This window comes from Cygnus atratus, chromosome 13, assembly GCF_013377495.2.
Source record: "Cygnus atratus isolate AKBS03 ecotype Queensland, Australia chromosome 13, CAtr_DNAZoo_HiC_assembly, whole genome shotgun sequence".
Classification (NCBI taxonomy): domain Eukaryota; kingdom Metazoa; phylum Chordata; class Aves; order Anseriformes; family Anatidae; genus Cygnus; species Cygnus atratus.
The window spans coordinates 8,639,306-8,656,829 of NC_066374.1; the positions used below are offsets into that span (position 1 = coordinate 8,639,306).

At 44.9% G+C, this 17,524-nt stretch overlaps 1 protein-coding gene across 9 annotated transcripts in view; it reads right to left on the bottom strand.

The window, feature by feature from the left end:
• Nucleotides 1-10,260, bottom strand: part of AFF2 (ALF transcription elongation factor 2) — a 336,498-nt gene extending 326,238 nt beyond the window's left edge. For 5 of the 9 annotated variants that reach the window (XM_035541445.2, XM_035541442.2, XM_035541441.2 and 2 more), the window contains exon 1: nt 10,082-10,247. In XM_035541445.2, coding sequence (XP_035397338.1) covers nt 10,082-10,128 — 47 coding nt within the window. In that variant the 5' untranslated portion in view covers nt 10,129-10,247. Of the gene's footprint in view, nt 1-10,081 lie in introns of all 9 variants that reach the window. The other 4 variants (XM_035541447.2, XM_035541446.2, XM_035541443.2 and 1 more) reach the window with 3 other exon arrangements.
• Between the last annotated feature and the right edge of the window lie 7,264 nt (nt 10,261-17,524).

Consider the following 17,524-nt stretch of genomic DNA (forward strand, 5'->3'; position numbering starts at 1 on the left):
GAACAACCTATGGTGAATAAAATCTTGCCTCTGTATTTTTGTTTAAACATCACAAAGATGTAGTCTTCCTAGTGCTTGCTAAAAACAATGCAGTAATTTGTATCCCCAAGTGGTATAAATAGAAAATATGTTCAGTCTAATAACATATGTGAAGAAAACTCATGCCCAGGGTTAACCAACAAAGCAGCAGTCCGCTAGAAACAAAGGCAGCTGGCTCAAAGAGCAACAATGCTGCTGAAAAAGTGTGGATGTCCTATTCAGTCAAGCATCCAAGACTTGACGTTTACTTAAGCTACAGCTGCATATACAAAGCTTTGCTATAAGACCCAGGAAATGACAAGGCCTCTGGACTAACAAGACTCTTATGTCTCCAAGAGGTCCGTGGCCCTCACTGTCCAGCTCAGAGCAGGGTAAATTATATCAAATATGCACACTGTAAATATATGGCACATTCTTTGGTCTTCAGAATAGTTTCTCTGCTTTGATTTCCTCTTCTTGAAAATATGCTCTGCCCAAATCCTCCTGTTTCTTTTTATGGGCTTGCCTTTCCCCTACTAATATATCTGCCTAGGTTCCTGTCTTGCTCTATCATCATAAACATTCATAAACATTAAGGGACTTAACCTCATCACACCCCTGCGGAATAGGAAAATATACCCATCGGAGTGGGCGAGCAGTGAACTGGAACCCAGCTGACAGCATCCTGACCAATGCAGAGTCCTTCAGCAAGGCACTTCTCTCCTCTCAGCCCCATTTCCCCAGGTATAACGAAAAAGTGGGGGGGGAGGGTAATGATACTGACTTCTCTGCAAAATTCCTCAGTCCACCAGTAAAATTCTGAGATGTTATTCTCTCCTTACAAAAGGAGGTAAAGTATTTAGAGAGACATAAATCAAGGTTTCATGAAAGGTCCGTGGCCAGAAATCTCACCCTATTTTTTTAAGCATGTCTGATACCATCAGTGCAAAAGCTGTATCCAGAACAGATCTCAATGCATAAGCTATGCCATAGACAATCTGCATCAACATCATTTGCTCTACTTGTAGGTAATGCAGTGAAAGCAAGTTTATGAGGGACTACGTATGCTACAGTGAAGTTCAGAGTAGAGAAAGTTGAAAGAAAGTTCCCAGCTGATCCCCAAGAAGATGAAAAAAAGAACAGAAACACTAGATACAGGTAATTGCACTTGGCCTCTTGCTTTCCACTTGAACAACAACAACAAAAAACACAATTTACCAAATATCATTACCCTGTTTTGACAACTTTCCGAAGGCAGTGGCAGAGCGGGTAAGAGGATCCATGTTCCACTCCTAAGCGTATATTCACCTCAGTTAAGCAAACTTAAAAAGAACTACGATAATTCTGCCAAGTGTTACCAAAAAACCACAATGCAACTTATCTCCTGCTCCAAGCAACCGCCACCCTCAGCCCCTGGTCACCGCCTCCATCCACCTACCACTCTTCAAAGGCTTGGGGAAGACAAATGGGCCTTCCAGCGTGCAGCGAAGCAGAAAGCCATGAAAATCAAAGGGCTGCTTTTTGAGTAAATATGAGCTCCAAAGCCAGTGTCCTTTCCCACAGAGGAGATCTATGAAAATGCTTACTATAGCATATGCACAGTATTCTTTACAGCTCTGCCTCCCTGCTGACCACCAGCCCCAGGGCCCAGTCCGCTTCCCATTACAATCAGCTCCACCACACCCACTGACTTGTATTGGAATTCTTTCAGGGACCCTAACTAATGAGTTTTTAAACACTTGTAGACAGAGAAGATAATTCCTCATCATTATTCTTCATAGGAAACACCAGGAAGAATGTCATTCTATTGTTCTACAGGAAAGAAACTGGAAGAAAAATCACCCCCACATTCAAAAGAGCAGCCCGACGTTTTCATACGGAAACTGGCTACCCGAGCGATGGGTGCCTCAGGTGAGAATTCAGGACAGGGACCTAAAAAGCATGCAGCCCGCTGAAATTAAGCCCCTGAAAACATCTCTCACAATGGCCTTTATGCAAAGAGGCCCACAATCCGCATGTATTTTTCCAAATCTTGGATACTATGTTCTCAAACATAAGCGTGGCTGCCAACAGCAGCACAGAACGACTCACCTAAACACTGTATTCCTTCAGGAACTCAGTTTCCCCCGTGACATGAGACTAAAATAAATGGAAACTGGCAACCTTAATAACATTCTGTGTTTCCTGATTTTATATTTAAAGCTTTGCAAAGCTTTGCGTGTGCTTTCTCAACAGACAGCAGTGTGTTTTTTCTTTTCCTCACACGTGAAATCTTGACCTAAACCAATGATACAGAAAGAGGTGAAAAAAGAATAACTAGACCTACATGGTGGACTGTTACCCTCAGACCTAATAACGTTTTAAATGAAAAACATCTCATTTTGAAGCCTTCTTAGCATAGATCACAAGTCACAGAAGTACCGCTTTTACCTGATCTTACTTCTAGGTATCTATCATTCTGTCAGATGCTGATACCGTCACCTACCAGAAGAGTTCACATTTGAGTGACCAGAAGGAAAACTTATAAACTCCAGCCAAATCCTGACCATAGTCCATGCAAAGTGCCATAAGGAACTAGTCTCAGTAGTAAGATGTCTGCAGGTTTGAGCCCCAGGCACTGAAAGCAATGTAGAGCTACAGAATTTACTTATTTCACAACACCATGTACACCCACAGCAGTACAAAAATAGCAATTATAATACTTGTCAAAGGAACAACTGAGTGATTTTTAACTTGGTGCTCTATCTCGTTTTCTTCTTCTCTGGTTGTTCATACCCCACCCCATCAAACATATAATTATGAGTGGGCTATTCACGTCTTACTATAATTGGTAGCACCATGCAGCATCTGAGTCAGGAATCCATCTGAATTGCTGACTACAGCTCCTCACTAAACGAGACTTACACGCTGCACATAGTAAATGGCATTCTCCCATTCTCCATGTCACCCGCAATGAAAATCAGCTTCCAGTTCTGGCACCATATCCAACTCTCCTTAAACCTCACCACCTCGGATCACCTGGAATGAGGACTCACTGTGTCTATTTACTGGCGATTATCAGATAGCTGCTGAGGTCACAAACAGGAAAGAAATTCAACAAGTATTCAATCCCCAGAAATAAAAAATAAAATCAATCAAGTTGGTGGCTTGATTTGAACACATACATAAAATGTCATTAAAACATGATGTAAAGTTTTACAGAAGAGACTACTGACTAGACCTTTGTTTAACACTCGTAATAATTTATGGTGTGGATCTGCTATGTAAGAGTTGAAAAACAGCCTCTTCATGATAAAAGAACTTGTAATAGCTGGGAAGTTAACTGCAGGAGGTTTGGGTTTATTCCTTTACCTCAGCTCTCTACTTCCATGTTATTTTTTTCAGTACTACAAGCACAACCTTGCCAACCCACTGTACCAACTGCATTTAAGGGCAGCTTTGCTGAAACCAGCGAGCAACTTACAATTGTTTCCAAGTTTTTGCAAGGCCAGGCTCCAGTACAGAGTTTGTAAAAACAAACATCCCACATTCATTTCCCAAAATCTTCTCTTGCAAATGCAGACTGAACATCACATGCTCTTTGCCAAATAACTGTATCATTAGAAGGTAATCAAAATGGAGCTTAAAACCTTACTAATGTGTACATTGACATCCTTCCTCTCCCTCTCTTCTGCTTTTTTTTTTTATCTGTACAGTTGTCCATTAGTCAGGAGCAACATACCTCCCGATATCTGTGATCAAACCTATTAGAACAATTTAAATATTTTGATTACAAAGCATCAATACAAAATATTCAGAAACAACAACAGGGTGAAACACCTGTCTTCCTGAGTCACGGTCCTGACTTCCTGACTATTATTTTATGAGTGGTCCGGAAGATTACACTAACTTGACATATTACTGGATTTACTGTCTTCTTTTTCAATTCTTAAGGAAGAATTTGTAACATTGCAAAAGCCAGAGTTGGGGCACAGTTTCAGTTCTCAGTGTTAATAGATGTTTGAAGGTTTTATAAAATCTATTTTATTAACTGCAACCAAGAGAAAAGTTCAGGCTTTTTTCCTCCATTTTTCTTTTCTTTCTTTTCAAAAGAAAGGTAGTAAATTTGAATTAGAATGGTTCAGAATTGGACTCCGCAGAGTTGTTCACATGCACGGTATTAGGTGTGTGCAAAGTGCCTGCTGATCCTGGTCATTAGAGAGCTGCAGCACATTTCTGGAAGTCTGCCTTTTGGCCATAACAGGGTCAAGTCCAGCACCTGCTGAAATCAGTTGGGAGCACCTCCAGTGACGGCCCTGGCTACTGGCTCAAACCCAAGCTGGAGGAACACGTAGGTACTTTATGGTATGTATTGATTATATACATTTAATGAGCATCCAGGAGCCCACTCCTTCAAGCCCTCCACACAAAGAAATTCCATTTTACCTCCAACCTAAAGGCACCAGGGAAAGACAGGGTGGGGTCTGTCTGTTTAGATGCTTATTCCACATTCTTCCAGGGCTCAATGTATAAGTTACTTCCTACAGCTCTTACAGAGAAAGCGAGCTTTAATATCTCTATTCTTTTTGGCTGTTCAGACAATTGTACAATCACATAAACCCGCTGATAGAGCTCAGGCAAATGGATGCACGCTATACAGTCAAAAGTAACAGCAGTTTCCATCACCAAGTACAGGGAGAACTAGGGTTCAATCGTTAATGAAACACTGACCATTTTGGGAACAGTCAAGAACCCAGTTCAGTAAAACTTGAAATCAGTGTTGCTTCAATAGGGTTGCTTGTGTGCTTAACACTGCATACCTGCATATGGACCCTGCTATGTTATCGCCCAGTCTTAGATCCAATTTTGTCCCATCTCACATGATGGGAATTTTGTTCTTTACTTGGATAAAAAGAGAACGGGGGCCTCATAACCCAGACAGCATGAGAACGCTCCTTCCAAGAAGCTGGAGCATACTGCCCCAGACTTAAGAAGTACAAAAAGACCAGTGGCGTCCACCAATTTTTTTTTTTCAGAGAGCATTTGGTATATTTATTTGACTTAACACGTTACAGAACATCACATTTCCCCTTTAAATATTTAGTTAAATTTCAGGTTGCAATACAGGCTTCTCAGATGCACAAAAGGAATAATTCTGCTCGGCTGAAGGACCTGTACCATAACATTATCTTTACTCAAAAACAAAATCCCAAACAATATAATTGGCATTCATGTATAAAGTGCTTGAACGCTCTGAAGTCCTGCCTGGCTTTGGAATAGCTGAACAGTATCTGAAGTATCTGCTCTCCATCCCAATTTGTATATTTCAGAAGTCATTAAATTCTTGAATGAATCATTAGAAAAACAATTCAAATGCTGTTAAACTGATTGTAATTTTGCCTCATAGGATAGATGTGAGCTTAATGTTTGCAAACGGCCAAATTCTTTTAAGATTTACACTCCATGGAGTTCAATATCAGCCAGGGAAGAATTACTAAATCAGGATGTACTTAAAGTACAGGTTTTGGCCCAAGAATATTTTTGGTCTTTCTCAGCTGCTTGTTTTGACAGCATCTAATCCCCCTCACCCACCCACCAGCAGCCACACAATCCATCCATTTACACTTTCAAAACAAATTGAAAATGAAACGTTTTCAAATAATTACTCGGGGATGTCTGTAATACAAATCTAAAAAGTAACGCCAATTCAACTGTAATATTTCTTAAGGAGAAGAAAGGGAGGGGAAAAAAACCCTTGCAGAAATCCATTCAAAATGCAACTTCCTCCTGTACTAACGCTCTCACCACCACCCCCAAAAAGGAAAAAAAAAAATGAGAAAAAAACACCTCAATCTAGGTCCCAAAGAGCCTATCTACTCTATTTCACACATCCCCATCAGAAACACAACACTGTTTCCACGTTCAGAAGACTTTTCATTTAGCAAGCTATTACAGACCCTGGTGACAGAGCGGTAACTGAGGTCTTCTGCAGAGGCACAAGGCAAGGAGGGAAGGTGGCCGAGGGGCAGAATACCCAAGGCTGGAGTTCGAACAGTTCACCTTTGTCTGGAGAGCAGGATCCCCCCTCCGGACTGAGGTCTACGCTGGAAGCACACTCCTGGGGCATACAGTATGGTTTTGCATTCATACAGGAGGGGAACCTGGCCCACAGATGGCCTGTTCTCAGCTTTGTCAGCCACAAACAGACCTTTGAACTTTCTATTTATATAACAGTTTGGTGAGTTTAAGCCTCTTCCTGTATAACTGGCAGTTTGCTGGTTTTGCTCTAATTAGGCTACTTGTGATACATAATATAAAAAGAGAAGACGAGAGGCTTGTTTCTCTGCAGCATGAACTCTTCGCTATCCCAACCGCACAGCTACAACAACGGTGTTACCTGCCGATTGTGTTGCCCTTTGCTATGTATTATTTTCCATACCTCAACGTGCATTTTGCTGCTAAGTATTTTCTCGGCTTCCGCTTTTTCAAAGATTGGAGGGCTTAGAAAATATTAGTGCCAACACCGATAAATAAAACATAAACCATGAATCTCCCCGCCTCTGTTTGCGTTACCGAAGAGCCATATATTCTGGGTTGGTTGGGTTTTTGTTGGGGTTTGCTGTTTCCCAGCTGCTGATTAATGGCACCACCTTACTCCGTAAGCAGGTTCAAATCTAGCCACATGGTCCCAGGACGCGTCAAGATTTCATTTACTTGGTTACCACAGACAAGCGTGGAAAGTGATTTAAAAGATGAAATTTGATTTTTAACAGCAAGTGGTCCCCTTGGTGCACACAGGCATTCAAGCTTTTCATTATATCCATCTCCCTTCCTTTCTCCCTCATAGAATGGCTTGTATTAAATGCAAGCCCAGGTGAACGTTTCTTATTCACCCAGGAATCTCAGCAGACTTCAGCTTTGGCCCTTTCACCTAGACCAGAGTTTAGATTCATTTAAATTGTTTTGTTTTTACAGTTTTTTGAGTTTGGCAAAACATCCACTGGGATACTTAGTTTTGCACATTTTGTCCAATTGCTACCATGTAAAAATTAAGAAAAAAACCCACACGTACTCTGAGCTACCCTCTCAACAACATTCTTGACAGAGGGTCACTGAAACACCTTGTTCTTGTACTGTTGTGATCCCTCCTAATATGGGAAACCGAAGGGCTGATTCTGCAGCCTCCACCAGGACAAAGCTCCCCCTAAGCATCCTGAATGCTCGGTGACAACTCCAGAAGACACGCTGTGGCAGCGCACTGCAACTTTGGCAGTCCTGGCCAAAACACATCTTGAGAAGTGATGCAGAGAGGTACCTCTGGTGGACGGAAGAAAAACGTGGTGGGGTTTTTCCCATCACCCTAAAATGTGTGGGGAATCACTTCCTGATATGCACAGAAAGCGTTACCTTTAAACCTTTACACTAGATAAAAAACCTCCACTCAACTATATATTTTTATATATATCTATTTCTCAGGCTAACTATGTTTCTGCTGCACTTGTATACAGATAATACATACAAACACCCACACACGCTGTAGGCCTGAGCTTGCCTTCTTTGCGATTGCAGCACAGATTAGCAGAAGTTTTGTGTTTGCAAGCAATGCAGAAGAGGGTCTCTCATTGCCTTATAACCGCTCACGAGACGCGTTTTACAGAGGCCAGCTTACAGACAGAAGCGCCGAGGACAGTTGCAAAATACGAGGCACAAATCCACACATCACACTAACAATACTTATTTGTAAATATCATGGAGTAACCACACCACGCTGGATACGCAGACAAAAATAAATACATTTTGATGGGCAAGCATGCATATTTCTGGGTGTGCAGAGATGATGCATGTACACATACGTCATGTTTATTTACACACATTTATGTAGATAGATGTTAGATAGATGAGCTAAATTCATCTTTCCTTAAGCAATGTAATTACTTGCCTGAGATACATAAATCTTTATATGTACAATAAAATACATGTAATGCTTGCGTATACATGTAGATTACATACCCCTATATTATATACATGTGCACATGCATATACTAATTGGATTATTAAAGGCTAAATCCAACTTGATCTCTGCAACAGTAATCCAACTGTGTCACAGACAGAGTTTGTGTAGATATCAAAACACTTTGAAACAGCCATGAAGTAAAACATGTTCTTGCCTCACAAAGCCTAAAAACACACACAAAAAAATAAAACCAAAAAAAAATCACTGTGAGAAATGAAGTGAATGGAAATTATGGAATGAGTGGCAATACGTTAATATTTTATGCAAAAACAGAGGCACAAGAGTTCTATTCTTTCTGATGCACATCTCTAAATCCACATAAAACCATAGTCAAAAGAAAGCAAGTTATTAAGCAAACATTAAAACTCAATACCTATAATGTGCTTAGTATTTGAACTACACCCACATATTGGGTTGTAACAGCTTCTGTTAAATTAATGATGTTACCCACACTATAAATTAGGCAAATTGTATGCAAATATTATTTGAGTAGTTATATGGTGGTTATCAGTTGTGTGCAAAATAAATTAGTGTAGCAAAGTCAAGATAGTGTGGTAGAGGCATAATATTTAATTGAGCACTAATTTTATCGTGATTATTACTTTTAAATAACAACAGCCCGGTTATTAAAAGATGTAATATGATGGTATATGCAGAGCTGATAAAACGCGCAGGATCCAAAACGCCTGCTTGCAGATTAATATTGATACAGCGTAATTTATGGTTCCAAGGATTTACTCTGAACTGCTGTAAAATAGGACGTGACAGGTATTTGGTTCTGATTATCTTGGATTTGCAACCATAGCTGCTACACTGTGGTTGGCAAAATGATAGTTATTAACTAAATATATGATCTTTTTCCTAGACATACCTTTATATTACCAACAAAGTAAAGGCTCTGCAAAACACGAGGTCCAAATGCACATGCACACTCATACAAAATCCATGTGACATTTAGCGATTAGGATCACAAAGCAGTATTTTACTTTCTTTCTTTCTTGGCAAACTGCGCTCCAGCCCAAAACCATTTAACAAAACAGTAACCAACCTCTGACTTTAACCATGCATAGTTGCAAAATTGTAACTGCATATCCTAAATTGAAAAGAACCAATAAAAACAGTCGTAAAGAATAATCATAATCTCATTAACCAGCCGGGAAAGTGCCTGAATACCTACCCCAGCACCAACTTTCCCAGCTACTTGTCACCCATCGAAATTCCTCAGCAGTGACTTCGGTAACAAGTTTACAATATACTCAAACAGATGCACCGGCCCTTCCAAGGTGTGCACTTAGTTGCAGAGCAACGTAAGCCTAGAGCCCCCACTCAAAATAAAATCAAAAAAGGAAAAAATGAAAAAGAAAGTAAGGAAGGAAAGACGGAAGGAAGAAAAAGGATGGGAAAAGGTAAAGAAGAAAGAGGCAGAGTAAGGAAGAGACCTGTTATAATACCACGGGGACCGAGCTTCCCACTTCCCAAACTAACTTCAATAACGCTTTCCCCGAACGGGAAGCCCGCAAAACCAGCGACAGCCCCCCCCCGGGCGAGCAGGGCTGCAGCCGAAGTGTGCCACACGGCAAAACTCGGGCCGCCTTCCCCCCGCCGAGGGACTGCGGCCGCTGACAGCCGTAAATACACCGGGAGCGAAGCGGCGAGCCCGGGGAAAACATCGCCTCCCCACGCCGCTGCCCTCGGCGGCCGGGGGGGCGCCGCTGCCGCCGCTCTCCCCGCCGGCAGCCCGGCGCATCCCGGCTCCCCCCCGCTCCCCCGGTAAGTTGGCCCCCCGGGGCGGTGCGGGGGCTCCCCGCCAGCCGCAGCGGGGCTGCCGGAGCCGGCGGGCGCAGCGCGGAGCCGCTCGGCGGCGGGCACCGGGCGCTTCGCCCCGCAACAAAGGCTCCCAGGCACCGGCGGAGAGAGCGGGGAGGAGAGGAAAGAAGGCAGCTGGTCGGGGGAAGAGGGGTGGAGGGGAGGGAGAGAGGAAAGGGGGGGAATAAAACAACCCCCGAAAAATTAAAAAGCGACACCCCCCCCCCAAAAAAAAAAAAAAAAAAAAAAACACCAAAAACCTACCACTGCTGCTCTAAGTCCCAGTCCCTGAAAAAGTCGAATAGGTCCATAACGATGTGGCGGGGGGCGACTCAGAGAAGTGGTGCCCCCTGCCTCGGCGAGGCGGCACGCTCAGGGCTGCCCGGCCGGCATCGGGCAGCGGCGGCCGCCGCCGCGGGGCCGCTCGGAGCCGCCCGGGGCTCGGGGAGCGCCGCCGCCGCCGCCCGCTCCGGGGCCGGGCTGCCGGGCTGCGAGGGGCAGGCACGGCGGCGGCGGCGGCCCCGGCGCACACGCACACACACACACACCGCACACACACACACACCCGCTCGCACTCTCTCGCACACCGCCAGGGGAGGAGGAGGAGCCGGGGCGGCCCCGAAGCCGCGGCATGGAGCCGCCGCGCCAGCACCGCCGGGATCCGGCGGAGCCCCCCTCCCCTCCCCGCCCGGGGATGCCCCGGGGAAGTTTGGTGGGAAAGGGGAAGGGATGGAGGGGGAGAAAGGAGGCTTCGCGCATCGCCCTAAGCCCCGAGTGGCACGGGTGGGATGGGGGGAAAGGGGAAAATGGGAAAGAGACGCCCGTGAGATCGCCGGTAAAACCGGCCCCCCGCCAGGGAAGCGCCGGGGGGCACCGGCACGGGAGGAGACGCTGCCTGGAGGGGCTCGGGGCAGCCGCAGCAGGAGAGGTGTGATGGCAGGGGAAGGCAAGGCCCAGGCGGGCCCGGAGCTGACCAAGCGGGGGGCTCCAAGAGCTCCCATCATCATCCTCATGATCCAGGTGGGCCGCCAGCCCACATCCCAGATTTTCTCTATTTTGGAAATACAAGGTTCCAAACGCATATACGCGCACGCAGCAACCAAGCGCATCCATTGGCGTTGCGAAGATGAGCCCAAAGCTGTGTCCGTTTTGGCTGGTTTTGCACAGGACCAGCCACACCCAGAACTCGCCCAAGTGATGCAGGGCCTCAGGGACTTGGTGCGGGGTGAAGTCAGAGATGTTCCTTGCTCTGGTGGCACCCCATCTCTGCAGCCAAGGTCCTGCAGCCCGCCCTGCTGCCACCACGGAGATCAGGCTCCAGTGAGCATCTCTGTGGGCTTGCTGAGAGTTACAGGACAAACCCAAGGTGGCCAAGCAGGTCAGTGGCAGAGCAGCTAATGTAACCCACAATTTTTGCCTTCCTAAGGAATACACAGCTGTTGTGCAAACGCCGCTGGGTTAAAAAAAAACTGCAGAGGAAAAGCTCTGGAACCGTTATCAGTGGAAGTCAAACATGACAAAGGCTTCCTGATCTGAACCTGGGTTTCACTGCAAGCTTCGCATTTGCATCATGCATCTCACAGCCCCCCGAGGGAGGGAGCTCAGGCAGGGCTGCACCACTGACAGCCTGCTCGCACCCACTGAAACCCCGAGCCCCGCTCCTCTCCCTGCTGCGGGCAGGCAGGTGCACACAGCGTTTCCTCTCTGACACTTGTCAGTTTTCTCCACAAGCAGGCTTGAACGTGCTGCTCTGGGCCTTCAGCTATTAAATACCATGAGCCAGGCCCCTCTCCCTCTCCTCTTTCTTATTTTGTTATTCTTGTTGGTTTTGAAAGCCCTGTTCAATAATCAGACTTTGTGGCCAGTGCTGCCACAATTCAAAAATTTTCTTCAGAAGCAGACAGGTTTTTTTAGAAAACGTTATTATTGATAAAAGTAAAAGCCCAGTCTGCTGCCTGATCACTCACATTCAATAACAACTATTTTCAGTATCTCGAGCTTGAGCCATTAAACGGAACTAAATGAGTTACTACAGGCGTTAGGCACAGGGGGTGCAGGAGCTGGGGATGCTCAGCACCCTGCCTCGCCGAGAGGCCTCCGGCAGCTCCCAGCACCTCATGCACCTGCACTGGCAGTGCCTGCACATGGACTGCTGTCCCTGGGCCTCTCAGGTGTTAGTGCCCTCACTTCATTGAAGTAAACCCTTCCAATTCTTCAGAATATAGCAAAATCTGCACAAAATGGTCCCCGAAAAGGCTTTCGGAGCTCACCCTAGCAAAGATAAGGGTGGGAGATCCAGTGTGAGCAAGCAGACCTGCAGTTCCCATGAAGGGCAATATCAGAGATAATCCCTCCATTTTGGGAGGATCCATTTTGGTCACCTGGAGCTCCCCGAACACCCCACACCCTCAGCTGAAGAAGGAAGTTTGTGCACAAACCAGCTTTTCACAGACAGACAGAGTTCAAACCAGCCAAGGACGCGTCTGCATGCCACCACCACAGAGGCCAACAAGGCCATCACAGGGCCCCCCGGCCGAGCTGCCAGCAGCCACGCTTGTCCCCACATGATATCGGCAGAGCTGGCTGAGCTCAGCACTTGTCACAGGAGTGTGTCAGGGCCATGAACTCCTCTATAGCGCGGGCTGGGGGTGAGCATGAGGCAGTGCCAGCGCTGTCTTTAAATAGTGAAGGGTTCGTTTTACCCAAACTGCCAGGAATAGAAAGTTCACTGCCCCTGGCGTGACCACTTTTACTGTTACAATGGAAAATACAACTGCGGTTCCCAGCACCTGCAGCAACAGCTCAGGACACGGTTAAAGGCCAGCAAGGCCTCCTGGCCCCGTTCACCTCCGCCAGGCCCAGCAGCCTGCTACGAAGAGGAGCGCGGGCTCAGCACAGGCCAGGCTCCGTTTTTGCCGATGAGGCTGTGGTGCTCCGTCTTGTCACCCACCCCTGCCCACGCTGCTCGATGAGGTTAGAGCTGGTTTTCCAGCCTGCTGTGGCGCTGCAGGGGGTGTGGGCAGCTGTGAGAGCTGCCCCCGTCTTGGGTTTTAGGAGGAGGGGGCCTGCTGGAGCACCCCTCTGACAGGCCACAGGTGCCTGGTGCCCCTCAGCAGCTGCTGCCGCTTTGGCCATGGGGGAAAGCATGAGAGCACCCTGCAACCAAGAGAGCTGCGGAGCTGTGCCAAAATGGCCAGGCTCCCCCTCCGCTCCCTCAGGTTTGTCAGAGGATGGCGGGTACCAAGTCTGAAGCGGGGAAAGGGGCATCCCAGCCTTATCCTCTCTCTTTCAGGCCTACCCACGCTAAATTCCTTACCCAAAGGCTTTGTAGCACGTGCTCTGCACACATTTGGGAAAGGGAAAGATGAAGGCAAGGAGGGAGATGTGGAGAAATAGTAATGTACCTGCTCAGCGCTGTGCTCCCAAGACAGGGCTCGATGCTGGGGCTGCCACCACCACAAGAAGCCCTGTTGTCCCCACTTCTGCAGAAGAAGTAGCAGAACTGTGGCCACGGTAAATTGGGCAAGAGAGACTGGCCAGCTGTTGGTGGTCAGAGGCAAGAGGTAGCTGAACTGCATCCCTTGTGATACAGCACATAAACCCCTTCTGCTCAAAATACTCCATTGGATCCAAAGAAAAACTTATTTTTTCACAAAACAACAAAAATGAAATCACAGTTTTCTATCCAGAAAATGTTAATGGTAAATTTGTGGCCAGCTATGATGTTGAATACAGATTGGGGATATTTGGATTTCTGAGGAAAGGAAGGTCAAGTCATTTTCACAGTGTGAAAAATGAAGCTAACAGAGTTCATATTTCTCTGTGAAGCAATGATTGATTTTTCTTTCTGTCTCATTCATACTGCACTAAACATGTATATAGAACAAACTTATCACACCTTAGATAAAGCATACAGATTACATTAATACATTGAAAATTAAGTTAACATCAGCATCTACTTGAAGGTAGCGCAAGAACATTTAGCCCTGCTGCATGCAAACAGGCTCCTGGCACGAGTGCATAAATTTTTCGTATCCTAAAGCTGCTATACCAGAAAAACAGTCACCATTGAGATATGCATATATAAAGTAAGAGCCCATGATGTACAGCTGCTATGGCTGATTTCACATTTGGAAGTATATAAGAACTTTAGATACTTAAAGTATGTTGTCACTCAGTTTCAAGTGCACATGTGTAGGTAATCTTTAGTTGTCTGCCACTTTAATTGTAATTATCATCTCCGTGCTGCCTGAGTGATTTATTTAACTGCGCAGAGCTATTCTCTTATTATCATTGCTACTCCTATTTTATGAAACAAGAATAACTTAATACAATAATCATTTCTGAAAATATATTGACAAAGCCTGCTCAGTGTGAGGAGGAGGAGCATTTTCATGTCCTACTGAATAAACCTTCCTTCAGTAAGTTGTCCTAGACTCCATCAGGAGACACGGTGTTGGTATTTTTATGATATTAGAGTTCACAAAGGCAAGCTTTTACATACCATATGTTAAGAAGTGTCCTTGGCTAGCCGCAAAGATGCACTGAGTTTCATCACGCTTTGCTCATATAAGGTGCGCGGTGGATGCTGTAAGGTCCACCATTATATCCCCACCGTTTGGGTGGTGATAAAGTCCTTCCTAATACATGTTGTAAGTTAATGCTTTCAAGGGATGCAGGCAGATAACCCAGCAATCATGTCAGAAGTATTGCAGTGCTTAGATTGTGACATTGTGTGACCCTACCTGATTGATGCACAGCTTCACCATGATATTTTGCCACTGTCAGAAAAGAATAAAGGGGGAAAAAAAGGCAATGAGATTCCTATTTCTTACTGTCATTCTGCACGTCAGACAAGCAACACTTATAACACTGTTAGAATAGTCTAAACTTTAAAAACTAGGTAAGGCATAGTGTATTCAAAACCTAGGAGAAAGTCACTTTTCAGAGACAAGTAACCAAAAAGTTCTCATGAACAATGTTTGCAAATAAATTGCAAAAAGCAAGAGAGAGGGTCACATAACTAAGAATTTGAAGAGCACCAATTGTCAAAAGTACAAAGGCTCTATGGGGGAAAACAGAACAATTTGATTCTCAAATAGACATTTCATTAATAAAGATCATCACTAATGAATCCTTTCTTCCCTCCTACTCCACCTTTTTCTCCCTCACTTTTTTTTTTTTTTAATGTATGTAGTTTATCACCAATACTTTGGCAGTTTTTAAAGCAGCTGCCTATCTTCTAAGATTTAAGGATCAAAATTTTATTCCATGCCTAAAAACTGAGCGCAGACGATGGGCCGTAGCGAGCAGCCAAGCTGCATGCCATCTGTTGCAATCCCTTCCTTTAACCAAACCAATCGCTTACAGCCTTATCGTGGCTCTTGCCATCTCCTAGCCTGGCACACTGAAGCAGTCCCTGCAGTAGCTTTTTAACCGATTGCGTGACCATATGTTCCTTACGAGTGGAACCACAGCTAACACACAGCATTAAACAAAACTATCATACCAACTTCAAAACACAAACACAGCCAGAGAATTGAAATGCAAAAGCATGGTAAAAAGGCTTTTCACATCAAGTTCCCTTCTTTCTGCCATGTTGCTTTCAAAAGACAGAAGCACTTTACAGCAATGATGTCTATATATAAGCTGCTGGAATACTGTCTTGTCTTCAGTGATTTTTATGATGATATTCGCTAACGCACTTCACAGAAATGTAAGACTAGGCAAAGCTTCCGTTTTATGAAAGAAACAAAAAGAATAATATATGGCAGATAGCATTAGCATGGAGGGGGAATATTAGACAAGAAAAGTTGATCTCTTGTTCCCTTTCTTTTTCCTCCCTTTCTTCGGTTACTCTGATAAGATTGCTCTGTTATATTCATACCCTATGATCTCAGTCGCCTGGTCACCTTATGTTAGAAAAATAGGCTTTCCTGTCTTCTGCTGCTATCGGAACATGGTATCTCTCCCAGAGACATTGTTTAGAGCAGAGCCTGTAGCCATTCAGGATCAGCTATAAGAAAGCAATGTAATCCAAGCAACAGTTTGAGTGTTAGGCTAGATGTCCAGTACCAAACAAAGGAATTTGGTGATAAATACGAAGTATCAAAAAGGGCAGATAACACACACATATATGAACTATTCCATGCATACAATGAAGAGGCCAGACAAAACTGAAATTCATTTAAGGAGAGACTTCCCCCCAAGAGGAAGTTGATAAATACTGACAACGTGTTCATTTTGTAGTAAAAAGCATTAATAGATTATGTCAACTAAACTGCAGAATCACTGGTGTTTTCTATGCATACCCAGCTGAAGGCATCTGGAGTTTTTGCTCACAAATTTGATCAATTTGACAGGATTTCAGCAGTGTTTTACTTGTACCTGGGGGAGGCAGCCTGAACTGACTTACGAGACTTCTTCCTGGCTGCCTTGTGAGCAAACCAGAAGTGTCTGCTGTCGGCAGGCAGACACAGCCAGTCCTCCAGACACTCAGGCCATTAATGGACAGCTCCTATAAACTTTTGACATACTTACTTGCTATGGCGTAACCAATGCTGTCATATAGAATTTTTCAACATTTTTCAACAAACACAGAGCAGTGCATGGAAGTCAGTGGGTTTAGGTGTCCCATCCCCTCCTCAAGATTTCAGAAAGAAATAAAAGCCAATTTTGACTCAAAAACTAGACATGCAGGCCCATCTACATGATGACAACAGGGAAGCCTCAGCACTCCACCCGAGTCCTAGCAGACCCGGTGAAACCGATGCTCTGTTAGTATCCGAGATGGTCCATCAAAGGCCTTTGAGAGGCCTTGGAAAGGTTCTGCCGAACACAGCGCAAGACCATTGCAGCAATTTCTTTTCATTCAAGAGATGAATGCCTGGCATATTTATTTCATAAAGTGAGAACCAGTATCCCAAACAAATAGCTAGAACGAGCATTATTCAGCCTTTTTCCTGGCAACCAGCTTAAACGACCGTGTCTTGCTTTTCTGGGAAACCTGCCAGGTGAGCTTTGAAAGGATTGTAGTGCTGACGGCAAAGTCTAGAGGGTTCGTTCTGTGCGCTAACCAGAGGTCTGCTAAAAGAATCAGGAGGCAGAGGCCTTCATCCTACACAAGAGGAGAGGGTAGGAGCAAAACGGCATTGCCGAGGGGAAACTGAGAGGGCTATTAAACTCACTGGGGCATGGACTGTCTTTTACCATGTGTTTGCACAGCTCTAGCACTGAGGCACCCCAGAGAAAAATGTTTGAAAGTGGTTAAATGGCTTATGCTCCTAAAAATCTATTTCCAGAAGCAAGCAGAAGAACTTCCATTTGCTTCCATCCTTGGGCCAGAGTGGGCATTCTGCTCTCACTTTTTTTTTTTGTTTATAAACCCTTTTGCCTGAAGAAAAACTGCTGCCTTATCACTTATCTGGTTCACTTATGGGATTCTGTTTGCAGTGACTGTGCCCCGTGAAGTCATCTCCACGGCTAGGAAAGGCAGGTGGCACCGAATGATGCTATACCACTTCGTGGTGTCACCACATCTACTGAAAGTGAAGTTTAGAGGGGAAAAAAAAGTGAATAACTAAACAGGATTCTTAAATCAGAATTAATCCAAGCTACATAATGAAGAGCTGCCAAGTGAAAAATTTGCTACCGTGCCTTACATATTGAACTGATTTAAATGACCTAATTTATGAAAATACATTTTTA